This window comes from Lagenorhynchus albirostris, chromosome 8 (assembly GCF_949774975.1).
Source record: "Lagenorhynchus albirostris chromosome 8, mLagAlb1.1, whole genome shotgun sequence".
Classification (NCBI taxonomy): domain Eukaryota; kingdom Metazoa; phylum Chordata; class Mammalia; order Artiodactyla; family Delphinidae; genus Lagenorhynchus; species Lagenorhynchus albirostris.
The window spans coordinates 72437102-72464977 of record NC_083102.1 but is presented as its reverse complement, the minus strand read 5'-3'; the positions used below and the strand labels follow the sequence as shown (position 1 = coordinate 72464977).

Here is a 27876-nt window from a genome sequence, read left to right as displayed (position 1 = left end):
ATAGAATTTGAAACATTGAATATCATAATAAGATACAAAACAAAAAACCAATGTCTTGGTTAAATGAAAGTATTCAGTTATCTGGATTACTTTTTATAGTTCACTTTTTAGAGGACAGAGACAGCATGAAAACAATGTGATAGCACAGATTTATTTAGAGACGAAGATCTTATGTGTTGTCAGTCCCCATCTCTCCCCATGGCCTATTTGTCTATCTATATGGCTGCATAGTCATAATCGCATAGACCCATGTTTCACATTAGTGGCGCTATGGACAGTTTGTGTTGTGGGTGTGAGGCTGTCCTGTGCATTGTAGGGTACTTGGCTACATCCCTGGCTTCTACCTATAAGAGGCCAGTATCTCCCTCCTCCCCCAGTTGTAACAACCAAAATGTCTCTGGACATTGAAATGTTCTCTGGAGGGCAAAATCGTTCTGGTTGAGAGCCATACCAAGAGCAGGGGCTTGGAAGCAGACCACCTGGGCCTTCAACTCTTGGCTCTGCAATTACTAGCCATGTAACACTGGGCATCTGTCTTAACCTTCTATGATACAGTTTCTATATATGTAAAACGTATAAATACTAGTATCTACCTCTCAGGGTTATGGTGGGAATTAAATGGGTTAACATGTGTAAAGACTTTCATTTACCATTTTCTAATTGGTAAGTAGAAGCTCATGTCCTGATGTCACACTGCTTGTCATTTACCTAGGCACTACTATGCAGGGCTGTGTGACCACAGACAAGTTCCTGATCCTTTTAGTGCTTCCATTTTCTCATTTATAAAATGGAGGTAATAACAATATCTATACTTCACTGGGAGGCTGGGTGGTGCTCCCTAAGTGTAAAGGGACAAATACCACAGGGCTGCTTAATAAAAGACAGCTTTCAATAAAAGACTGCTTAATAAAAGACATTTGGAGGCCATTACTAAAGGCTAAATGCTGGGCTCTTGGATATGCTTTAACTTGCCTCATTTATTTACTTTTTGCACCTGGCTCCTGAAGTGTTCGAATTTGTGGCTCTTGCCAAACATGGTATCAGTTGCATTCTTGATATCCTTGCTACTGAATGAGGGGCATGGAATAACCATTTTTGTAAGCTTTTCAATGAGAATGGTAGTAAGTTTTCTGCTTAAATATGACTTAACCAAACATATAATTTATTTGGAACAGTCTATTTCATAAGTATTTTCATCAATTTTTGTTTTTATTGAGTCACTTTGGAAAATCAATATTTTTTCTCATTTTCAGGGGCACTATAAAAGCAACATGAGACTACTCTGAGCCTAGCTCAGGTGATTCTGTGTGAAACTTTTGCTTTCAATTTTAAAGAAGAAAAAATAAATATTGTTTGCAGAAATAATTTCCTGGGTAATTTTCTGCAAGCATGACAAGCATTAAAATTAGGTCTATTCTAAAGTTATTATTAAAGTCATTATTGTTCACATGCCCCCTCCATCCCTCTCCCCACTGGTAACCACTAGCTTGTTCTCTGTATCTGTGAGTCTGTTTCTGTTTTGTTATATCCATTCATTTGTTTTATTTTTTATATTCCACATATAAGTGAAAATATGCAGTATTTGTATTTCTCTGTCTGAGTCATTTTACTAAGCATAATACCCTCTATATCCATCCATGTTGTTGCGTATGGCAAAATTTCATTCTTTATTATGGATGAGTAATATTCCATTGTATATATATACCACAGACTTCTTTATCTATTCAGTTGTTGATGGACGCTTACGTTGCTTCCATATCTTGGCTGTTTTACATATTGCTCCTATGAACATCGGTGTACATAGATCTTTTTGAATTAATGTTTTCATTTTCTTCAGATATATATATACCCAGGAGTGGAATTGCTGGATCATATGTTAGTTCTATTTTTAATTTTTTGAGTAGCCTCCATACTGTTTTCCAAGTTGGAGGGTTCCCTTTTCTTTACATTCCTCACTGACATTTATTGTTTGTGGTCTTTTTGATGATGGTCATTCTGACTGGTGTGAGGTGATATCTCATTGTGGTTTTGATTTGCATTTCCCTGATGATTAGTGATGTTGAACATCTTTTCACATGCCTGTTGGCCATCTGTATGTCTTCTTTGGAAGAATGCCTATTCAGGTCTTCTGCCCATTTTTTAAATCAGGGTGTTTTTGATATTGAGTTGTATTAGCTGTTGATATATTTTGGATATTGCCCCCTTATTGGACATATCATTTGCAAATATCTTCTCATGTTCAGTAGGTTGCATTTTCATTTTTTTGATGGTTTCCTTTGCTGTGTAAAAGCTTTTAAGTTTGATTAGGCCCCATTTGTTTATTTTTGCTTTTGTTTCCCTTGCCTGAAGAGACAGGTCCAAAAACATAGTGCTAAGATCTTTATCAAAGACCATACTCCCTATGTTTTCTTCTAGGACTTTTGTGGTTTCTGGTCTTACATTTAGGTCTTTAATCCATTTTCAGTTTATTTTTGTATATGGTGTGGAAAAAAATGTTCTAATTTTATTCCTTTGAATGTAGCTGTCCAGTTTTCCCAGCACCACTTGTTGAAGAGACTGTCTTTTCCCCACTGTATATTCTTGCCTCCGTTGTCATAGATTAATTGACCATATGTGCATGGGCTTATTTCTGGGCTCTCTATTCTGTTCAGCTGATCTGTATGGCTCTTGTTGTGCCAATACCATACTGTTTTGATTATTGTAGCTTTGTAGTATAGTCTGAAGTCAGGAAGCATGATACCTCCAGCTTTCTTCTTTTTTCTCAAGATTTCTTTGGCAATTTGGGGGTCTCCCATGGTTACATATAAATTTTAGGATAATTTGTTCTAGTTCTGTGAAAAATGTTATTGGTAATTTGATAGGGATTGCATTAAATCTGTAGATTGCTTTGGGTAGAATGGCCATTTAAACAATATTAATTCTTCCAATCCAAGAGCATGGGATGTCTTTCCATTTCTTTTTATCATTTTCAGCTTCCTTCGTCAGTGCTTTATAGTTTTCAGAGTATAGGTCTTTGACCTCCTTGGTTAAGTTTATTCCTAGGTATTGTATTCTTTTTGATGTGATTTTAAATGGAATTGTTTTCTTACCTTCTCTTCCTGAGAAAATATATAATACTAATACATTATTAGTGTATAGAAAAGCAATAGATTTTTGTATATTAATCTTGTATCCTGCAACTTTACTGAGTTAATTTATTAGTGCTAATAGCTTTTTGATGAGGACTTTAGGGTTTTCTATATACAGTATCATGTCATCTGCATATAGTGATAGAATCATCTATATTCATCAGACATATTGGCCTGTAATTTTCTTTTTTTTTTTACTGTATTTCTCTGGTTTTGGTGTCAGGGTAATGGTGGCTTCATAGAATGAGTTTGAAAGTGTTTCCTCCTCTTCAATTTCTTGAAATAGTTTAAGAAAGATAGGTATTAACTCTTCTTTATATGTTTGTTAGCATTCCCCTGTGAAGCCCTTTGGTCCTGGACTTTTGTTTGGGAGGTTTTGATTACTGATTCAATTTCAACACTAGTTATCAGTCTATTCAAATTATCTATTTCTTCTTGATTCAGTCTTGGAATATGTATGTTTCTAGGAATTTATCCATTTCTTCTAGGTTGTCCAATTTGTTGGCATTAACTGTTCATTGTATTCTCTTATGATTGTATTTCTGTGATAACAGCAGTAGCTTCTCTTTCATTTCTTATCTTGTGTATTTGGGTACTCTCTTTTTTTTTTCTGAATGAACCTGGTTAAAGACTTATCAGTTTTGTTTATCTTTTCAAAAAATAAGTTCTTGGTTTCATTGATCTTTTCTGTTGTTTTTTTGGGGGGTAGTGTCTTTAATTTATTTATTTCTGCTTTGATCTTTATTATATCCTTCTTTCTGCTGACTTTGGACTTTGCTCTTCTTTTTCTAATTCCTTTAGTTGGTAAGTTAGGCTGTTTATTTGAGATTTTTTTCTTATTTCTTCAGTTAGGCCTGTATCACTATTAACTTCCCTCTTAGAACTGCTTTTGGTGCACCCCATATATTTTTGAGTGTTGTGTTCCATTTTCATTTGCCTTGTCTCAAGATATTTTCTGATTTCCTCATTGGTTTCTTCATTGACCACTGTTTTTTTAGTAGCATGTTGTTTAGTCTCCATGTGTTTGTTCTTTTCTTGTTTTTCTTTCTATAAATGATCTATAGTTTCATGCCATTGTGGTCAGAAAAGATGCTTGATATAATGTCTATTTTCTTAAATTTGTTGAGACTTGTTTTGACAAGCATGTGATCTATCCTGGAGAATGCTCCATGTACACTTGAAAAGAATGTGCGTGCTGCTGTTTTGGATGGAATGTCCTGTAGATATCTATTAAGTCCAACTGGCCTAATGATTCATTTAAGGCCACTGTTCCCTTATTTATTTTCTGTCTGGATGATCTCCCCATTGATGTCATTGGGATGTTAAAGTGCCCTACTATTATTGTATTACTGTCCATTTCTCCCTTTATTTCTGTTAATATTTTATATATGTATTCCTGTTTTGGACACATATATGTTAATGAGTGTAATCTCTTCTTGTATTGATCCCTTTATCATAATATAGTATATAATTCCCTCTTTGTCTTTTGTTATAGACTTTGTTTTAAAGTCTATTTTGTCTGATAAGGGTCTGCTGCTTCAGCTTTCTTTTGTTTCCATTTGCATAGAATATCAACCCCTTACTTTCAGTCCATGTATCTTTAGCTCTCAAGTGAGTGTCTTATAAACAGCACATAGATGGGTTATTTTTTATCCAATCAGCCACGCTGTGTCCTTTGATTGGAGCATTTAGTCCATTGACATTTAAAGTGATTATTGGTAGGTATGTGCTTATTGCCATTTTGTTACTTTTTTCTGGTTGTTTCTCTGTTTTGTCTTCTTGTTTTAGTCTATCCCCTTGTGGTTTGATGATTTTCTTTAGTTGTATACTTGTGTTCATGTCTTTTTAGTTTTAGTCTCTCTTTAGTTTAGTGGTGTGCTTTAGCTCATCTCTTTTCTTTTTAGTTTTTGTATGCCTATTGCAGGTTTTTGATTTGTGGTTATCATGAAGTTCATATATTTTGACCTTTAACTATATCTACTTGTTTTAAACTGATAGTCATTTAAGTTCAAGGACATTCTAAAAGAGCTACATTTTTTACTATCCCCTCCACATTTTGTTTTTGATATATTTTATATCTTCATATCAATCCCTTAACTATTTATTGTAGTTTTAGTTGCTTCTACAATTTTTGTCTTTTAACCTTTGTAGTAGCTTATTTAGGTAGTTGAACCCCTGTCTTTACTATATATCTGCCTTTACCAGTGGCATTTTCCCCTTCCTATAATTTATTTCTTTGTTACAGCCTTTTCTTTTTCACTTAAAGGACGCCCTTTAATGTTTCTTGTAAGTTTGGTTTAGTGTTGATTAACTCTGTTAGTTTTTGCTTGTCTGAGATGCTCTTTCTCTCTCCTTCAATTCTGAATGATGACTTGCTGTATAGAGTATCCTAGGTTGTAGGGGTTTTTTTCCTTTCAACACTTTAAGTATATCATGTCACTTCCTCCTGGCCTGCAAAGTCTGCTATAAAACCAGCTGATAGCCTTATGGGTGTTCCCTTGTATGTGACTCTTTATTTTTCTCATGCTGAAGTTCTCTCTTTACCTTTAACTAAAAGTTGTAACAATATTTTTTTAAAAACCAGCTGCAGATGGACTTAAAACTTTCTGGGTGCATTTAGCCTGAGTGATATTCCCTTTACTTTCCTGATGGTGCATGTTCATAAAACCCAAAGGGGCTAACACTCTAAACTGATCTTATCTTTTTAATTAATTTAAAAAGTTTTTCTTATGCAGTGTTAAGCAGAGAAAAACAAAGTAAGAATCAGGAAATAAGGTGAAAATTTTTATTATATGCTTTAGTTTTGACATATTAGAATTTTAATGTTATTATTCTTATAATTATGTATCAGTAATTTCCATGAGACTAAATAAGTAAAGGAATTCTGAGGAGTTAAATGATAGGAGGGGTGAAGAATCACTGACCATAATATGATGGGGCACAAAAAAATGCTCAGAGAAAGAAACACCATACCTGAGCTACTAATATAATTAGAAGTATGGTAGGATCTTGCTTATTTGCATCTCTCCATCAGGACTGAGAGTCACAGCAATATTTGAAAGTCCCATTAATAATGGTTCATTGCATGACCTGTGTGCCTCTTCCAAATATTTGCTCTTTGGGCCCCTTTCATTGTTACTGGAGACTCTGGTGTTATTCTTGGCCAAGGATGGGGTGAATGGTTGTGAGGAGGGCTTTGCATGAAGTTGGGAATCACCCTGGAGGAGCTGGGTAGGGAGACAGGGTGAAATTCTAGGACCTCAGTATTAACCTGTCTTCTACACCATTAACAATTTTTATACTAACCTCTACCATTTTAGAAACAAATCCTTATTTTAAGCTGGCATTATTACTGGTAAATTATAAAACTACATTACTACTCAAGTTTTTCATACTGGCAACTGGAGAAAAAGCAGTGGAAAAGGTAATTTATTTAATACTATAATATTATTTGCCAATGGCCATATATAAAATGTAACAATGCTTAAACTGTTTAAAATTTTATCATGTTATGTAATTTAAGTAAGCCAGATTATCTGCTTTATTTCTTCTATAAGTAAGACTGTAACTAGAAAGTTAGAGCAGAAACTACAGCAAGAACTTCACTGCTCTATTTATTCTAGTTTTCCCTTGAGACACTGTGGCAAAGTGGTTAAGAATATAGATTTTAATAAAAGATTGAACTGGATTGAACCCTACCTCTGCCACTTATTAGCTTCTTAGCTGTCTGTCCTCAGTCAACATTCTTAGTTTCTTCTCCCCTCAGTTTTTCTGTTTATAAAAGAAAGATAACTATGACTATCTTACCAAGTTGTTGTAAAGATAAATTTCATACTGTATACACTGTACTGTATGCAGTATACTGATACTGTATGTACATATGTGGTTTCAGTTAATAAAAACTGAAAACAGGGTAGATGTTATAATTCTGGAATTCACATTGACCCTCATGAAATAGCTAGGTGAATAAGCAGTAGAACTCTGGATCATGTAATTTAGACATGTAAAAGTTCTTTTATCATTTCCTTTTATAAATGAAAGGACCAGAGTCTTGGCCCAAGAAGCTCAGGTACTATTCAACATTACTGGTATTGGCTGCTAGACATAAAGCCAAGAAGCAAAGTGTTTGATTGCTTGTCTAAATAATACCTTTTTAAATTCCTCTATAATGGCTGAATAGGAGAGAATGGAGGTCATTTTAAAATAAGCAGGTACATATGCTTATTAGGCTCAGGGTAGCTTTGGATGTAGGAGGTTTCAGAGCAGTCGTACACCTTGTGTATATAAACACATAGTCAAGGGATCAATCAAAATGCTTCAACTTCTTTTGTTTTAGGGCAGTGTCCCTGGAAATGAAGGGAATGAACTTCTTAGGAAGAGGATCTCTTAAAACACAGACATGGGATAAATGAGATAAAAATATTCTTCTAAGCTATTAATAAACACACTACTCCTTGGTTTATTCAATACATATCAGTGACATGTGGAAGGTTCATTGTTTTAAGTAGGTAAAACAATTTTCAAGAAATCAAATAAAGTTCATGATAGTTTGTCCAAATTCCTGATATAAGAGCCCAAACACTGTGTAAAATTCCTTCAGAATTATAATTTGTTTCCATAAGGTTATATGGGATGGCATATGTCTAAAAGTATGAGAACATTTCTTTGCCTTAAGGAATCCGTCCTATATGAGCAACAGCACCCTCTAAAATACAGTTATGGAGCGATGACTTCAATGACTTGGCAAAACTTCAAAACGATAATGCAATGCAATTTGAGAAAAATGTGATTATTATTTTCCCTTTAAAAAAAAAAAAGCTTCTACTTGTCTCACAATAGAATAGTTCCTCTTGTCTTCTCCTCCACTCCCAGTAAATGAATTAGAACTCTGTCTCAGATTAAAAGAGGTTGAATGGAAGGAAAAATAATAAATGACTTAATTAAAGTGGATGGGCCTACCAAAGTGCAATGTGGCTGAGTAGAAGAGAATTAGCAAAGAGAAAGACACTAAGGGAATAACTCCAAATGCTAAAATTTAAAATTCAAATTCTAGTTATTTTTAAAAATCTTTAAATGTTGAGGCTGCTTTCAAGAATCTAAACCAACCAAGGGTTGAACTTGTTTTATGCGGTAATAACAGTTGCTCCTCTAGACTTTTAAAAAGTCTGGTAGAATGTTTCAGATTAACAAAATTTAAACTATTTAAATTTCACTCATGGGAACCACACACATTTCAGCATAATTTATATGTTTCTAATATTGCATTTCCCAAACTCTGCATGAGGTGCCTTAGAGCACTGCAGTACACTCACCAGGGTACCTCAAAATATCTTGAATTTTTAAGGGAAGCACAGTAATACGTGGCATCTGTCAGGTACCCATGAACTACTAGCTGGAGGTGGTTCACAGCTTTACCATTACATTCGGCTCTGTTCTTTTAGATGATGCCATATCTTTGCAAAACTGGGCAACATAAAAATCAGTGCGGAACAGGAAGTGAGGATGGTTATATCTAGTCTGATTCCAAGGCTTGGGAAGTTCCCATTGTAACTTATTTACTAAGAATGACAAACTATACATATATATATATATATATATATATATATATACATACACACACACACACATATATTTTTTGATGTTCATGTGTATTATTTTTTTAACTGGCTACTAAGTTTTTAGGACACAAATAGTTATGTTATTTGGACCTAACTACTTAATAAACAGAACTGTCAGGCTCTTTGTTTGCTTGTTTTGCCTACGTGTACGAGGGAAAAGATTACTAAGACACTAGGTACCGCAATATAAGAAAGTTTGGAAGCTTTTGTTCTAACATTTGCATGCCTGTATAAGTAGGTGTCACGTCACAAGTAAATGATGCTTTATGCAGTTATTTTCTACATGAAGAATAGCTAATGCTGGGAAAGATGTTCTAAGAGATTGAATTTAAATATTCAGAGCCGAAACTAACCCTCAGGAAGCAATCCAGATATGCACTGTTTAAACAAAAGAGCTTAAATATAGATAAACTTCAGAAGGATGGAGTGAGGTATAAAATTGAAAGCCGGTTTTGTTTTACTCCTTTTTTCCCCTAGTCTCTACTTTGATTCTGTCTATTTTACTGCGAGGATTCCTCAAGCCAAATACGTTCTTCTTAATCTCTAATATGTTTTTCAATACTAACCCTGTAGAAGTAGTTATAAGTAAACTAGTAAGGCAAACGTATATGTATATGCTCTTTTCCTTTTAAGGTCCTTCAGTTGAGTAAAAAGTAAGCTCTTCTATCACTCTTATTTTCATAAATTATACAGTGCTTTGTAGGATGTTAGAGAGTCAGCTACTAGATATTATCAAAGTATTTCAGCCTTATATTTTATTGAGCAGAATTTATAGACTGCATTGTTCTGTAACTTGTCTTTCATGACTTATCCTGACTCTGCATCATGATCCTTTAGGTAATTTCTCGGTACAAGAACAGCTGAATTGCCAATTTAAACTTATACTATAACCAGAAAAGTCATAACTACTAATAGGCTGTTGCTGTATTACCATGCTCGTTGATCTGACGTAGACGTTGTTTTTCAGATGGCAGTTTCCGTCATTTGGCACCACTATGCCTGCCAATTTGCTATCTAGAGCAAGATGAGATGTCTGATCTGTCATCACCAGCAGCAATCTTTTAGCTTCTTTTCGCCATCCAATATGACTCTTAAAATAAACGTGTAATTAGATCTTGTACAATAACATAGATCTTTACTATGGTCTTCATTTCAAGTAAACATTAAATTTAAAACATTAAGTCAGGCTAGAATGATGTGCATAAATTCAGTGCTGTTTCATAAATAGCATTAACTTTTATTTGTATATCCTCTTCCACAGCCGTTTGACCACACTATCTCCTGGCTAGAGACTTCTGGTGTTCCACAGAGGAGGAACAAGCCAGGTTTATGAAGTGCAGACTGCCCACTGTGATGTGAGTAGGACAACAAGCTACTTCTGTTTTTTTCCTTGGAGAGTAGTGAGTGAAAAGAGCAGCACTTTTGGAAATGATTTTCCAAGTGCATAAGTTATTCTTTCCCTTTTATCTTTTCCTATTTATAACCCTCTCCTAATTTAGCCCCTCTGTCCTGAACACATACCAAAGTGAATAATACTGGTGACAAATAACAGATAGGAGAAGAATGTATTCTTCTATGCTATGTTTTCACTCCATAAATCAAAGGGAAAAATCCTAAATTCTTGGAGAATTTTTCATCTGAGCAAATATTCAATAATGTGAAACTTCTTACCTCACAGACAGCTGCCTGAAGCATAGCATCAAAACCTCCTTCAGGTGTATCTATATTTCCAGAGATCTTCTGTCTGTGAACTGCTTTTTCAAACTCAGTGATGTTTTCCGTCAAAGACAGCACATGGATATACCCATGGGGAGGCATACAGTCTAAGTTGTAGTCACTATATGGGTAAAGAAGAAATGCAAATTCTGTTTTGCTATGCATCCTTCAAAGATCCAAAATACTACTCATGGTCATAGTAAAAGTGTGTGGTTGATGTGAGAAGGGAATACCTTTTTTAGTTTTGTCAAGAAAATTTTATTAGAGAAAATCTGTATTTTATAAAATCAGAGAAAAGCTCAATATTGGTGAATATTTCTTTGCATGTAGCAATATAATGCCTTGGTCGTCAAAACACAAAGAAGATTAAACATGTTTAATATAGGACACCTAAGGGCTTTTATTATGCTAATATGCACTGTTAATTTTTAAGAGGAGATGAAAATTTACAGTGATTTCCTATCACATTTGCCCATGGAACAGCTGAAAAACACTTTTTGGGAAATGTTTTCAGGAATTTAGTTAAAATATTATACTACTGTTAGATATTTTAAAATATTTTGCTAATTTTAAAGTGATGCTTGGTGTAGAATTATTGATGAATGGTCAAAATTCATTAAAATTGTTTTGAGAATTCCATAATGTCCCCAAAGGTAAGGATCATTCCTCAGGTGCATTTGTATTCAGGGAGAAGGTGTGTGAAGCTCCATGTGGAGAGGCATCAGTCTTGTTCCTCTACAACAGAAAGCAGAGTTGTTTTGGTAAATTAGAGTATATACTGTAAAGTGATCTGGGCAATTCATGAAAGTAGGAAAGAAGACGATAAAATGAAATGTTTTGTTAAGGAAGAACTGAACACATTTATAGTTCTCTCTGAAAATTCAACAGGCTAAGTATCGTGTGAGAAATTCATATTTTAAAGGTCTGTTTTCCTTTCATAGTAGGGAATATGCTGTTCCAAAATGATAAGAAAAAGGGCTCTTTCTAGCAAACGAATTCTCTCTTTTGACCTACCTATCCTCCATGTGCTAGCTGAGTTTTGTTTGAAATCACATCATAAGCAATGTAATTATAAACAGTCACAATACAGTAATGGAAATACAGATGCAATACTGGCAAAATAAGTACTTTAAATTTGATAAACCTTAATTCAGCAAATTTGGATCAATCAAAAAAGGAATACAGAAGTTTCAAAGACGTATTATATATATATATATATATATATATATATATATATGGTAGCCTGATTATTGGAGGTTTATCCAAAATTACTAATATTATTTGTGTTTTTTGTAATAGAAACTAAGTGAATGATATTTGAAAAAATATAAAGTAAAAAGCCACCCTTCAGTCTCAGAAGTTTTCAGATAGAAACATACTTCTTCTATACATATTTTCATTTATCATTTAATTAAAACAAAAATATAAAATTTAGTAAGTCTTTGATTTAAAAACAAAATGAGGTTTTATAAGATTTTAAATTTGTTTAGCATTAGGAAGTCCAAGTCAAATATTAGATACCTGCATTGATTATGAATTCTTTCTGGATGGATACTAATGTATGGTGAAACTGTTTTATCAACGTATGAGCCAAATCCAAGGCGGAAGTCATGGGAGAAAAATGCCATTTTTCTAGATAAATCATTTCCAACTGAATTTAATTTTTCAATATTATTGTGCATTGATGCTGAGACATCAACCAGATAATAAAGATCCACAGGATATTTCTTCAGAGGATGAATTTTCAGCATAAAATTAGCTTCAGCTCCTAGTTCAGAGAAAGACAAACATAGTATAGTATTCATTTTAAACATCTCAGGTTAAGCTATCAATAAGCCAGTCACATTTTAGGTATAGAACAATTATCACAAATTTGTGCATAATGAATGAAATTGGGAATATTCCAGAATAATTTCAAGGCAGTTTGGAAACTGTACCATCCCAGACATACCAATGTCTTAGTCTCCACCTTCTACAGTGCATTTCTCGTAATTCTATAGGGCAGATAGAGATAATAACAAATAGACCAGCTCAACATAAATGTAATAGGTAATCTATTTATCACCATATGAACCTGTATTTCTAGTGTCTAGTAAAGCACAGCACAAACAGCAAGCAGCATTCTATCATAAGAGAGAGTAGGTGTCTGTGCTTGTTTTCAGGTCGCATTTAGGTATGAAGACAGCCAGAAAGGTATTCTAAGAAAATTTACCCCTTATTGGATGCAGGTGTAGATTCATTCTTTGGGGTTAAGGTATATTTACATATGAGATGTGAAAACTCTGGTACTGAGAAGTACATTAAGCTATTCAAAATAATTCCTACCTCATCATGTTACTTGATTAGATTCTCCCCAACAGTTAGTTGTAAGAGGAAATGAGACAGTGGTCTGAAGAATGATATGCAGCATTGCCACATTGAGGACCAAGACAATGTAGGGGACAGCATTTGTCCAATGCATAATGGGTGCATGATAAACATATGTTGAAGAGGGATCACAGGGGCAAAGAAACTGGATGAGTAGAGAGGGTCACCATAAGAATTGTTGGAGCCTCCAAAAGACAACTGTCTTTGCAATACAGTTTTATTTAGTTTTCTGTCCATTATCAAGTGATACAAGGATTTGGTACCCTACAGAGTTAGTACTTCTGTATTTAACTTTTTGAAGTACATGATGAAAAGTTATCAATTTAAATAGAGGAAGTTTGTGAATTTTACTCTTTTAAATAATAAAGCAAATGCTTGTAAGTCATTAATTATTTGCACATGGGGAATATTTTGAGTGTAAAAAATTTTTTAATAAATACAAATTTGTATACATAATTGGTAGCCTGATCTACTTATTAAAGGAATCTTACAATTTATCAAATCATATTTTCAGTCTTAATATGCTTAAAAATAGCAATATTTTAAAACTTACTTCACAAATCAAATGTTCTTCAGCCAGATTATGGAATGTATTAAAAATAGTAAGGTTTTTTGGTTTGTAATATTAATTATGGGAGAAAGGGGCTATTTACTTGTTCCTAATTTGCCTTTAAATGCAGGAAACTTTTTTATTATAACATTCTTGGATTTTCAGCCCAAGAGTTTGGGAGGAGAAATTGGGCTTGCATAGCCCAGCCCAGTCAATTCTTACACTCCTTTTTTTTTAGGAGCTGGGCTGCCTCCAGTGAACATATATTTGGCTCTGCTTTCCAAGTATCTGGTGAAAAATCCTGCCCATGTGGAAGTGTCCTGCAATTTGGGTAGAGAAATTTAATTCAGAAGAATGATAGAATCTGGTAGATAGGGCTGGATTGATGAGAAATAGAAATGGAGCGTATTGGGGAGTGTGGTTCATGTGGAGGAGCTTGAATTTTAATGTGTGGGTCAGCATTTAATTTTAAATTTTTTTAAAGTTGTGTAGTTGTTTTTTAACTGTTGACTTGGACATATGGCTGAAGGCATTAGGAGCTGGCCACATGGTATTCTCATCTTGATGGATCATTATAGTTTATGGTGGCTCTGTCTAAAGATGAATGGCTGCCTATTTTTATAGAGTCATCGAAAAATGTACCAGATATTCAGCGTATTGTGTGAGTTGTTATATTATTGGTTGGTTATCTCAGCCAACAGGCAGAGTCTACATAGCATCAGCAAAAGCACAGGCCTTGGAGGCCTGAGCTATTCAGGGAGCTCCAGTAAAATGCTAGCCACACAGGAGCCTTCAGCACAGGTCAGCTGCTCATAGCCTAGCAAGCGAATCCTAGTCTCACTGACCTCAGCAAAGAAGAGGGCTTTTAGGAAGCCTTGCCAAATGGCCATGGTTAGAGGGTGCAGGCTGCTGTAGCTCGATTTTGATTACATAGATGCTGGCGTTAGCACATGTACCTGGGTCAGTTGAAGACCTCAGCGTTGGCTGACACCTCAGTAAGACAAGTTTTCACTAAAGGAGAAAGGAGAATCTTTCTGTACACAGGCCTTTTACTCATCGCTGGAGAGAATGATAATCGCTACTTTTAAACTGCAAGGCACTTGAGTTTCCTAAAAGGTTCTAGCTTTAAGTAGTAAGCTTAAGGTGGGCAGCCCTACATAGGCTGACCCCAAACCCCACTCTGCTTGTTAAGGAGGAAGCTGAAGGGGCCAAGCTTAGATTACCATATTTTGCCCATGAGCCTGAGACACTCCCCACATTATGCTCTCAAGTTGGCTTTGGATTGGATAATTATATATGATGGAGAAACCTTCTCTTGGAAGCAGTAGAAATATCTTTTCATGGGAACACGGATACCATGTCCCTGGATAAAATCGCCATTCAGTTCCTACTGGGGTGCCACCAACACTGGGCTCAAAGGGAAGATGACATTAAAGAGGTTTTGAATATATCGAATGAGAAAGAAACACATCTAAAAATAAGACAATATCTGCGGCCATCACCACTGTGATATAAATTCCAGCAGCAATGGTCTTAAATGCTACTCTGAGAGAAGGAGCTATGTGGGGGTGGATTCTTTTAGTGGGTAAGAGCTACTAAGTGCAGTGATCCATATAAAATATTTACCACAGTATTTGGTACACAGTAAATATATAGACATTAGTAATTATTACCATTAGTATTACTAGATTCTAACATTAGATCTATTCTAATGTTAGAATAGATGATAGATAGAACTGTTGTATCTAACATTAGATAGAACAACATTAGGATAAGAACTGTTTATTTATCTCTGAAGCCTCTGGGTTTGGTACATGCATAGCCACTCATAAATGTTCTTTAAACTATATTGGAAGAATATTTTGATACAGCATTTCAAAAGGCCCATATATATACCACAGTAAGAAGCTAATATTTATAACTTCTTTCCCATAGTTTAGGGAGATCTTAAATAGTTTCTCTCTATAAGAGGAAAAGAGTATCATCTGGCCCCCAAAATATTTATGCCACCACTTACATTATCTCCAGGAAAGCTTCATCCTCATAATTTGAGATTCTAAAGGCTCAAGTCCTATTCCTTTGATTAACTTTAAAGGCAAGAAAAGAGTCTGTGACATAGAATAAGAAAGAGGACTTGGAGGAAAGTTGAGACCTACTTAGAGCTATTGCCAATATTGGTTTGAATAGACCAAAAAAATAAAGTTGTTCGAATGAGTTTTAAATCACTCAAATAATGGTGTGAGCATCTCTGAAGAGCTGGCTACAACAAACATGACTGGATATTAAGAAAAGATAACTAAGAAATATTCTGCATAAGATGAAACTGAAAAACCATAAGAAAATATGGAGAACTGTAGCAGGAGGAAAGAGCTGCCAATTTCTATTCATTATCCTTGAGCAGGGGAAGGAGAAGGCCCAAGAATTAGACTAGTTTGAAACAGCAAGGTACAGATTCCAGCACATTTCTGGATTTCTGTGTGGGATAAAATGGGGGATATGTGCCAGGTGTTGAGGAGGAAAAATGCATGACTCTATATTTTTAGGTTTTTTGAAAAAAGTTTTGAATTCAAGAAGAATACCTGAAAAATCTTACATTTTAAATTAAGCTACACTAAAGAACTTTTTTTCTTTAAAATATTAAAGTGAATCAAGTGTGAAACCTTTTCTTCAATTAGTGAAGTACAAATTATACTCATCCTTGTCATATACATTATATTACTTCTGAAACAGAAATCGAGAATTATCTTCTCTCACCTATCTTCCTAAAGATTTCATTTCATTTCACTGTTCTTAGGGGACATAAACTAGGATTAGTCGCCTATTTCTGTTATTATTTTTCCATAAAATTGATAGGTAAAAATTTTTAAAAGTATAGTTTAAGAAGTGAAAAGTAAAAGAAAATATCTTTTTAAAATCTCATTTAAAATATTCAATTATATATATTATATACATATTTTATATAGCCCTAACATTCCTTTAAAAACTTAGTATATGATATAATGGAAATATTTTTATTTTTAAAAATAAAAACTTTTTAAAATCCTTAATAAATGCTACATTGAACGTCATGAATTTTTATCAGGTAAGAATAAAGTGGTTATCTATAAATAAATCTAATAAATCAAAATTAATATTAGGGAATAAATGTATTTTACACTTAGGTATTCATTATACCAGACCCTCAACTCTTATATATATATTAGGGTGCAAAGGACTTTACATTTTAAGGAATGAGGTTCCTATATATCTGGAGTTGGTAAAATACAGCTTTATATATTATGCCCCAAAGCTGGCATGTCTTTGATGCCACGATGCACTTTTAGGTGAACTTATTAAATCTATTTTAATAATTATTTGCTATATATGCAGATTATAAAAATATAGTTCTGTCATAGCTATGTTGGAAAGATAACATACACGTTAGACAGTTAGTAACTATTTTCACACAGAAATTCATGAGGATTGGAGAATTGACTAAAATCAAACCCTATAATGATTGACATAGACATTAAGCATTTGTGTTTTGATTCTCCTACTCCCATGATCTCATTCATACTACCTTCACTTACTACCTCATGTTGACATCTCCAGCTTCTCTATCTCCAACTCTGTCTCTCCCCAGAACACCTAATGGGTAAGTCACTACCTTAATTCAAGATGTCTGTTTGAACTCAGACTCACCCCCTCCACAAAGAGCAGCCTTCTCCACCTCACCTAGATGCTCGAGCCAGAGCCCAGGTGTTCCCATACTCATCAATCACCAATCCCTGGGGATGAAACCTCCAGATTATCTCTCAAGTCTGGCCATTTTTCTCCTGCCTTGTTACCATTACTGCCATTGCTTATCTACAGCACTGAAATAACTTCCCAACTTTTGAACTGTTAATTTATAGTCTCAGGAGGATTCAGCCACCATTATGTCTACAGAAGAGAACAGACTAAATTCATTTAAGTGTATAAATTTAAAAGTAACATACCAGTATAAAAAAATGCACCTTGTAATTTTCAAATCTCAAGTATTTAAAAAAGAGCAAGACATTTTTAAAGGCTATTAGTCATTTTTTAGAGGTAAATAATATATAATAAGCCTCATCTGTAAGCTGTTGAAAATTAATATTCAATGAGAAAAATAAGCAAATTTGTATGGAGGGGCAAATCACACACAAAGTGGAGAGATAAAGATAATTAATAAGCTTAAGAAAAATATTCAAGCTTTCTAGTAATAGGAAAAAGACAAAAGAAAACAGCTAATAGACTAATTACACTTAACAAGTTGAAGAGATTAAAAAGAATGAGAATGGGTGAGGTTGACTCTTGAAAGCCTAACTGGACATGAATTTTTCTTGTGAATAATCTGGTAATATACATGACCTAGTAAATCTATTCCTAGGAATGTATCCTAAATAAATATGTTGTTATATATATGGAGAGATAGATAGATAGATATAGATAGATACATGTATAATGACTATCACTGAAGATTTGTTTAAACAAACTGCATTTAAATTTGATTGGGACTGTCTTACATTTATTGATTCACTTAGATTTTGTTACATTACTAGAATATATTTATAGAAAGCTGTTATTTTTATAATATTGTTTCCCTATTCAGGAACATAAAATTCTTCTGCATCTATTCATACTGTCTTTTACGTAGCACAATAGACTCTACATATTTTTTAGAAAGTTTATCACTAGGCAGTTTACATTTTAGGTTGCTGCTTTGAAATGATCCCTTTTTAAGTTATATTTAATACTATATAAGAAATTCATTGATTTTTGAATATTTAAAAAATTTCCTGCCATGGCCTTTTATTTTTAATTTTAATAGTTAGTTTTCGTTGATTTGCCTGGATTTCCAGGTAAACATATAATGATAATTTTGCTTTATCTTTTCAAAATGTTGATAACACCTACTTGGTTTTCTTGTCTGATTGCTTTTATGTAAAACTTTCAGAAGGATTTTAATACATATTAAAGAAGTAGTCTTCAGTTTTGGTTTGGGCAGGAATGGATACTAAATTTTTTTTGTATGATATTTGGCATCTATTGAGATAACAATATATATTTTTCTTCTTTTGGCAAACTAAGATGATAAAAATACATTAATTTTAAGACAATCAACTACCCTAGGTTAGATCTACTTGTATGGTGACATTGCTCTTATTATCACATGCAGTTTAATTTGATTTCTTAAAATGTTATTAGGGATTTGATACTAGAGTTATGATAAGCTTGTAAAAATTGAGTAGCTTCTAAGCCTTCTCTAAAACCATGGAAGAGTTTATGTAGCATCGGGATAATGTGTTCCTTAAATGTTTAGGGGAACATGAAATCATTTCTCCCCATGAAATCCTTTAGACCTAATGTTTTTAGGGGGAGTTTCTTTTATAATTTTCTTAACTTCTTATATCTTTATTAGGTTTCTTAGGGGTTTCCCTCTTCTTGAGTCAATTTTAGTCATGTATATTTTCCTAGAAAATTATCTGTATTATTACGATTTATATATTTTACCACATTTAATGCATTTTACCATTTTTAATATTTTCTTAAAGTTTTTTTTTACCCAATATTTGTTTCTCTGGTTATGGTCTGTATAATCAGGTCATTTGCTTTTTGTCCTTTTTTCTTAATTAGCTTTGCCAACAATTTGTCTATTTCATTGGGCTTTACAAATAACCAGATTTTGGATTTATACGTTTGTTTTAATTTTTTATTTCTATTTTGCATTCCATTTTGTTTTTTTTCTTAACTTATGAATTTCTTCCTCTTGTTTTCCTTACGGTTATTTTGTTTTTGTTGTTTCTATACCTTTATCTGGATGCTTCATTCTTCTTTAATAATAAAAGCATTTAAAGTTTTGAATTATCCTGAGAGCAACTTTGAACACATACCATTATGTTATGATGTGTGTTGTTATTATTGTTATTATCAAATAGTCTATGACTAGAGTTTTGATTTATTCTTGGAGATAGAACTTATTTAGGAAAATCTTTTCTTTGTTTCTCTATTATTTAATATTTGTTTATCCTCTTGTATTGATTTTAAATTTTATTGCGAGGTGTTCAGAGATGTTGGCCTATAAAAACAGTTTCACTTTTTGGAGTTCAGTTTTCTTGTATAAAATATAATTAATTTCTAAAAATATTTCATAGCTTTTGAAAACATTATTTTATATATCAAGAATTATGGATTGAATTTTGCCCCCTCCCTGCCCGCCCCCAGCCAAATTTCTATGTTGAAGCCCTGACTCACAATGTAATGGTGTTTGGAGATGGAGCCTTTGGGAGATGACTAGATATAGATGAGGTCCTGAGGGTGGGGTCCTCATGGTGGGTTCAGTGCCCTTATATGTAGACAACAGAGAGCTCCTTTTCTGTCTGTCTGTCATTCTCTCTCCCTCCCCAGAAACCGAATCTGCCAGCACCTTGATCTTAGACTTCCTAGCTCCTAGAACTGTGAGAAAATAAATTTCTGTTGTTTAAGGCACATAGTGTGTGGTATTTTGCTATGGCAGCAATAGAAGGTGGCAAGTGTCATAATCTTACCAACCTAGTTACTTTAATTTTTGTGTACCCCTTTCCAGCTGTCACTCATTTATGTCCATACTGGGCTGTATAATTGTTGGATATGGTGAAGTGCACAGTTTTAATTGGAAGCTGGGAATATGCCTAGGGCCAAGAAAGAAATGGATTTCGTTATTTTGGTAATCCAAGAGTCTGGGAAAAATAGCTCAGCTTTGGAATTGGGAGGTCATATGTTGATAATGGTTATTCAAAAGTTTAATGACAGGACAAGACCACCCAAAATGAAATAATGATGGCTTGAAGGCAATCGCATACCACTTAAAACTAAATGTATCTAGTTGAGTGATGCATATCTTTGTACCTGAACTTATCTTGCCATATGTAGTTAGTTCATTGGGATTCTCTGGCACTGGAGAAAATGAATAATTTCCAGTGGCCTGCTACATGTGCAATACACTGGTGTGGAAGGACAAGTATAAGAGAAGTATTGGAGGAAAAGCGTATGTTACTCTCAGGGGCCAAATCAGCTCAAGTTAATTATGATAATTATGAATTATAGTTTTCTGTTACAAGCTTATCACACAGGCTCTAAGACTTAGCTTAATTCACATCTCTTACTAATTAATCAACTAACAAATTCAGCAAACACTTATGGAGTGCTTACTACATGCCAGCACTCTGTTAGGCATTGGAGAAACAGAGTGGAATAAAACATGTTCTCTTTCTTCCAGAGCTGGCAGTGGCATAGGAACACAATTACAGTACAATGTGATCAAGTTTGGAAACACATAATTATAATATAGTGTGGTCAGGTTTGCAGAGTGTCCGAGGCCACACAGCTAGCTATAGGCATAAGAAAGACTAGAATTCTGATTTCTTGATTCTGAGCCCACTCTTATTTCTACTGTAGCAATACTGCCTGCCATAAAATGTTAAATATGAGCAAATAAAGCTAGATATAATTTCAAATGAAGAATCATCATTGATTTATTTGAAAATAACCATACCTTGACGTAGCTGAATCAGCACTTCTCCTGGTGTCACCTGGGTATTGATTTCATTTTCACTTGGTGTTACATGCACAGATGGGTATTCTATCAAATCAATTGAGCAGCCTTTGTTTATTAAATTGGAAACAATATCACAACGTTCATTCTTTGATCCACCTGAAATGAAATCCTGTTTAAAAGAAGGAAAATCACTGATGTTTTTAGTGCATATCATCTCAGTTATAACCAAAGAAAACCACATAACGAACACTGCAAAGAAGCCATCTTCCAATATTGTACAAATTATACAACTGTTAAGAATAGCTGCATGTTTCCAATAAGAATACTGGCAAATTTGTCTTAAATAAAGCTTTAATTTCTAAATGTTATTTTGAAAGAAGAAAATGAATATTAAAAAGGAGATTTAAACTAAGTACTTTAAATATTGTTAACTGATCACTTTAAAATTATACCAACTTAACTCCTTCTAAATATTTTACTTTGGAAATACTGCTCCAAAAGAAAATTTAGCCAAAATAGACCATTCAGTGTGGTTCCACATGTAAGCTTCAGTTCTCAAAGAACCCAACTGGTATGTTTACTATATACTATTATGTTTGGAATGTGAGAGCAAGTCCTTAGAAATCACATGCCTAATTAGGTACTGAAAATTCATAAAAGAATGAATTGGAAATCTATATTTCTTAGACTAAAAATTCCCCAACTTCTTATACACGTAACAGCCTGTAATTCAGTAAACCAAGGAAGATGCTCATAATGAGACTGGGAGATATAAAAGTGCAGCTCAAATTCTCCTGATTTTGAACAGAATCTTGAACTTTCATTACCATTCAGCACTGGTTAGTTGATGGTAATCCAATAGCCATCCATTAAACTTGGAATTAATGGAGCAAGCTTAAAATATAATTTATCTTGACTGAGAAAGATTTGATATTTTTATTTTTGAATGTAACCATTCAGGTTTTTTCCTAAGAACAGGAAATGTATTGAAAAGTATAGAAATATAGTTTATTATATATGATGTTGGCCTGAATTATTTGGGATATTTGCTTAGTGATCTTCCTGGATGTGGCTATTTTGATCTGGCATTCAGTCATTCCTCATCTAGTTTAACCGATTCAGAGAACTGGGTTTCTGATCAATTACTCATTCAATCGAAGAATGTTGACTGAATACTTACTCAGGGACAGTAGTTTGTTAGGTGCTGAGGATACAGACTGGAACACGACAGATAGAGTCCCTGTTATCAGAGTCAACAGACCATCAGTGAATTCAGCCATTAAGCAAGTAAATGTAATTATCATAGGCATTAAATTTAGGGGAAGCACAGAATGTCATAGGGTTATGGAGAAAAGAGATTATATTCACGTTTAATATTACTTGACTATGAGATCACTAATTATGAATAAGGAGATCCTTGGCACTGGTGAGGAATTAGATGGGATGGTGGTAGGCAATATAAAAACATTCATACAAAGATTTTAATTTAATTCTTCTCTCAATTTAGAAAAAGGGTTGGAAAACTAGAGACAGTGGGACAAACACAGCTCATGGCTTGTTTTTGTATGGCTTGAGTGCTAAAAAATACTTGTTACATTTTTTAAATGCTGTAAAACAATAAAAACGGAGAAGAAGAATGTACAACAGAGATAGTATGTGGCACAAAAAATTTTACTATGTGACCCTTTACAGTACTGATCCTGAATTAGAGTGTGGTGCACAGTTGCAATATAAATATAATTTAAAAGACAAAAGAGAGGGCTTCCCTGGTGGCACGGTGGTTGAGAATCCACCTGCCAATGCAGGGGACACAGGTTCGAGCCCTGGTCGGGGAAGATCCCACATGCTGCGGAGCAACTAAGCCCGTGCCCCACGACTACTGAGCCTGCGCTCTAGATCCCGGGAGCCACAACTACTGAGCCCACGTGCCACAACTACTGAAGTCCGTGTGCCTAGAGCCCGTGCTCCGCAAGAGAAGCCACTGCAGTGAGAAGGCAGTGCACTGCAATGAAGAGCAGCCCCCGCTCGCCACAACTAGAGAAAAGCCCACACACAGCAACAAAGACCCAACACAGCCAAAAAATAAATAAATAAATTTGTTTTAAAAAAAGACAAGAGAGAATAGGTTCTTTTCAGTCAAGATCTCCAGGTGTCATTGGTGAATGACTTCATGGGAATAGAAGAATTCGATTTGCCTTGCTATTGACCTTGCTTGCTGAAGTTTAAAATGTTTAAAGCCTTAATTTCTCATTTCCAAGTTTATCCTATCTGTTGTTAAAACTTAGAGGTTCTGAATGTGAGATTTAGTTTTTAAACAACTTGGAGCTCCTCAGAGAAAGGTGGCATGTACTGCTAGATATAAGGGGCTGGATGAGGGATCTCAGCTGTCCCAGAGCCTGGGGAATACTGAGGGCGCATAAGGCTTGGTACATGTATGCTCATTCATGCCTCCCATGAAGGCCACAGACCAAGGGCCACATGCGCTTTAATTTAATTAATTTAAGTAAAAACTGCAAGCCTTCAAATCAGGAAAGGAAATAAAGTACAAATAACTCTGATTTTTCTTTTCAGCTGGAAATTTTGTGATTTATATATACAGAATGAAAAAGAGGGGAAGGTGGTTAATTCACTGCAACTATACATCAATCTATGCCATTTGACCTTTAAATGTCAAATCATTTTGCTGAAATAGGCAAAAAAATATCATTTGTTTTGCAGTGTCTGAATCAGCATGGCTGTTTTTACTCTACTGTAAAAACTAAGTTAGAAAAACATTGCCAATTTGACAATTAGGTTTGAAAAGGGAAGAAAAGATCGTGGCATCAAAATAAAGAATGGAATGCTGCCCCTACCCACTGTGGCCTACTTTCCACTCCGTATAAAGGAAAAGAATTTGAAACCACACCCTTTTAACTTTTGGTGTTTTGTGTCATTTTAATGTCTTCTAATTCTTATATTTTACTTTTTCTACAAGAAATACTCAAGCAAACTTATACTCCAGCTGTCTAAAACCTATTTGAGAATGAAAAGCCCAGGTTAGAAAGTTACCCTGGTTGGCTTCTCATCAATTGTTACTTTCATCCATTTAATGTAATAGTCTGGAGATATAAATAGGAAAAGGTTTTTCTCCTACTCGTTTCTGAGTCTTTCTAACCTCCAAGCATGGCAATCTGTACAGAAATGAAAGAATTCCTTCATCTTCCTTTTTGACAGTGAATGCCCTTTGTATTGTATTTTGGTTTAATTATGCTCCAAGGCTGCCCTGTAAACTTCTGACTATGTAATCACAACCTGTATCTGACATATCAGGCAGAAGAGGAGAAGTCTTCAAAACTTTCACATACGTTAAGTCATCTTTTTTTTCACATATGTTATGTCCAGTCTTTCACATATGTTAAAATGAATATGAGGCATTGAACTAGGTAATATTGATACAATTTTGTCTATCCTAAATATTTTCCAGTTCCTTTTATGTAGCATGGAGAGAAAGAGAAGTCAAAATATACAGAATGGCAGATTGACATGCCACACAAGAATGCAGACAAATTGATTATACTCTGTGTAAATTTTCTAGTGAACTTTTACTTTTGACCAGCTTTGAGAATTATACAAACCAGGCTTAAGTTGGTCATGTTTATCTTTTCTAATCATGAACAGAGAAAAAAATGCCTCTTTCTTTCTTGTCCCTCTTCTCTTGCTGGCTGAGAAATAAAACCAGCAGTTGCATATGTGACTAAATGGTAGGCAATCTTTCAAAATTAACCATTGCATTTTTCCTTTCAGTGGTGTCAGGTCAGCATGTAGGGAGTGGACAGCTCCTTCTGTTAATGATATGGCCAGTGACTGAGTGCTAACATGGGTTGCTTCCCCTGACGTTGTATTCTTAACACAGGCAATTTTCTTAGTTTCCTAAGTCTGAATGAATTGCTCTAGAGTCTCACCATAGTTCTTATAGTAACTTAAGCAATGCCTGTGTGCTAAATGCCTTCCACATACAGTTTCATTTAAACTTCACAACGGTGTGTCATAGTTACAGTTATTATTTCAATTTTAGAGCTAGGGAAAACTGAGGCTCAGAGTGGGTAGGTTAACATGGCCAAGTTTACATAGTTGGAAATGGATGGCACTGGGATTTGAATCCAAGTTGATCGCATTTCAGAGCCTGCTTTGTCAATACATAAATTAGACTACCCTGCACCACATAGAAGAATATTTCGGGATATGAACAGCCAAGTCATTTCTGGATGTTTTCTGAGATCCCCTTCTGAGGATTGGACCAACAGCAGACACCTCTGGAAGCCAGCCTACGTTTCCTCCTTGGCTTACCTCCTTCAATTTGACCACCCATTCCTCTGAATACACAAAATCCCTCCTCCGTGGCAGGACTGACATTGCTCCTCCCATAACTGTGACTCTCCAGACTTTTCATGCCAGTAGAGGTGTGAGATGGAGAAGGGTGCTCTCTGGAAACTGACATTCTATATGGCTGGCGTGTTGCATTTAGCTGGTAACTGGGTTTCTGAACCATCTTTTGAAAATCCCTCTAAACTATAGTCACTAAAGTTCTCAGGAGCTGAAGTTAAGTTGGCACAGTCTTCACAACTCTAATGATCTTCCTTGGTCATGCAGTAGAGGTCTAAAACGGAGTGTTGGGTGAGGGTCATGAAATATCAACATATCAACAAATGTAAAACATACCTGACAAGGAAAAACTGGAAGTAAACTTCAAACTCAAGGTTATAGAGATGCGGAAAGGGAGGCTCAGAGAAAAGAGTGAATTCTGTCTGGTCATTTGGATCATAGGAGGGAATGAGATTGGTCCTGGAAACTGTGGAATTGTCCTCTCTATGACATTGCCTGGCTCCATGGGTTCTGGCAAAGCACTGCCTAGTTTTGAGTGACATCTGATTTTCTGACCGATAAAGCCCAGAGTACGTCCAGGAAGCCTTTGGGCTGTCAGTAGGAGGGCTGCTTACTTCCGGAAGACATGGCTACTGTTTCATGATCCCCTCCCCTGCCTTTTTCCTGACTTGTTGCATAGAAGAAAGTAATGTCCATCATCCTTTGCTACTTTTCATATTTCTGTTTCCTCTTGGGGGATGTATAAAAGGACAAGTAATAACAGGAGAGATTGGAAAGCTAATGGTAGATACAGTTTTTTCATCTAAATCAGAGGCTGCAAAAGCTAGAGATTTCTCTTCATGTCAAGCAAAAGGCCATTAAAGGTCTGTTTGTTTCAATTCTCAGGAACTACATAAATAATTGTAAAGTTACCTAGGTAATCTCATAAAAAAAAAACCAAATTAGCAGTTGGCTTCCTCATTGAAACTTATTATATAAGGTAGTTTTGATTGAAGATTACCAACAAAAGAAAAAACTCAATACAAGTTTAGAGCCAAGAAGGAAGGAACACATTATAATCGTTTTACTATAAAGTTTGTTATTAGGACATGTTTCTCTTTATTTGACTATAAAAACATAAATTTTGAAGAATAAACATTTTCTGGTTATTCTCCATGTAACAGAATTTAATGTACACAATATTGCATGAATAGGGTCGCATGTCAAAGAAAAGCATCCCATTTTGCATAAGTAGCCAGTGAACTGATGTACAGTGTTATGAAATGGAGCAAATCACTTATCTCCAAGTATTTCAAATAAAAACAAATGAGATGGAACAATAAATTAGCTTGCTTTTCTTTAATAAGCAAGCACAAGACAACGATCCAACTTGGATATATAACCTAATGCCCCAAGCTGCAGCAAGAATTTCGCACAAAGCCTACTGACCTATCAAAAGTTACTATCCGTGTTTGCCAATTCTCTCTATAGAACAGATGGAAAACATAAAATGGTTTGCACTTCATTTCAAAATTACCATAATTTTCCTAATAAAAAGGTTATACTTATATTCAGCCAGATATGCTGTTTCCAAGCATGAAACCAAAGAAAATTTTCCTGATGCTCAGCAGTATCTTTCTTTTTCCTGATGCATCTTCAAGGCACAGAATATTAGGTCAGTGAAATCATGCTAGAAAGAAGGTCAACTTTAAGGAGAAGAGAAAAGAGCAAAAAAGGAAAGAAAGAAAAAGGCACACCTCTTGAGCACACCATCCACATTCCGGACCCAGCGCAAGGCACTTGGTGCAGGACACTGCATTCGAAGATGCACATCTATTGTCTTCTGTAATGGAGGATAAAATGAGGCATTACGGTTTACTCTGATATTGGGAAGTATGTGCAATTCTAGACCAAAATGTATTTTGAAAACTGACATAAGCTGACCCATAGTTTTAAGTATATGACATCAAAAATATATAATTTCTTTGGGAATTGTTAACCTGATCACTGCAATTAATATGTACCGTATTTTCTGGATAGCTATCATCTGGTTTTATAAAATTAGGGAAAAGAAGGTGATAAAAATATGACTTTAGGTTTTGGGGTTTCGTTTGAAACTCTGTTGCAATGGCAGAGGATCCTCCAAATATTTTAGTGTGCTAAAGGTTCACTGTAGTTCATATTATCTGAACCAATGAGGTGTTTTTGGATCTAGAATTTTTCTGTAAAAATAATCATATACAGACCTCAATCTCAACATGTAAATCCATATTGAGTCACAGTGAATGAAGTTTCTGAGAAACATTCTTGATGGACATACACAGTAGTTCACTTGGTAATTCTGACTGCATTAATATTGATTATTTTGGCATGAAGGATATCAGAACCAGACAAAATGGCAATGATTCAGTATTTTAGAAGTAAAGTGGTTAAAATGAATGGGTTGTTTTAGTTAACCTAATTTAGTTTCTCTGACTGGACCACTTTAAGATTATGACCAATTCACTTTTCCATAGCTACCCACACTTGTCTGTTATGTGTTAATAACATAGTTGTGCCTGGATACTATTTACCTTTATCTTTCTAGCTACTACTTAGATCATTAAAAAGAGGCTCATA

General features: G+C 34.6%; 1 protein-coding gene across 1 annotated transcript in view; it reads right to left on the bottom strand.

The window, feature by feature from the left end:
- The window catches only part of ITGB8 (integrin subunit beta 8), a 91371-nt gene that overhangs the window by 27271 nt on the left and 36224 nt on the right, over positions 1–27876 (bottom strand). Inside the window, exons 2-6 of the mRNA XM_060156149.1 lie at positions 27015–27100; positions 20914–21085; positions 11984–12230; positions 10418–10583; positions 9678–9836 (exon numbers count right to left, since the gene is read on the bottom strand). Of these exons, the coding sequence (XP_060012132.1) occupies positions 9678–9836; positions 10418–10583; positions 11984–12230; positions 20914–21085; positions 27015–27100 (830 nt within the window). The remainder of the gene's footprint in view (positions 1–9677; positions 9837–10417; positions 10584–11983; positions 12231–20913; positions 21086–27014; positions 27101–27876) is intronic.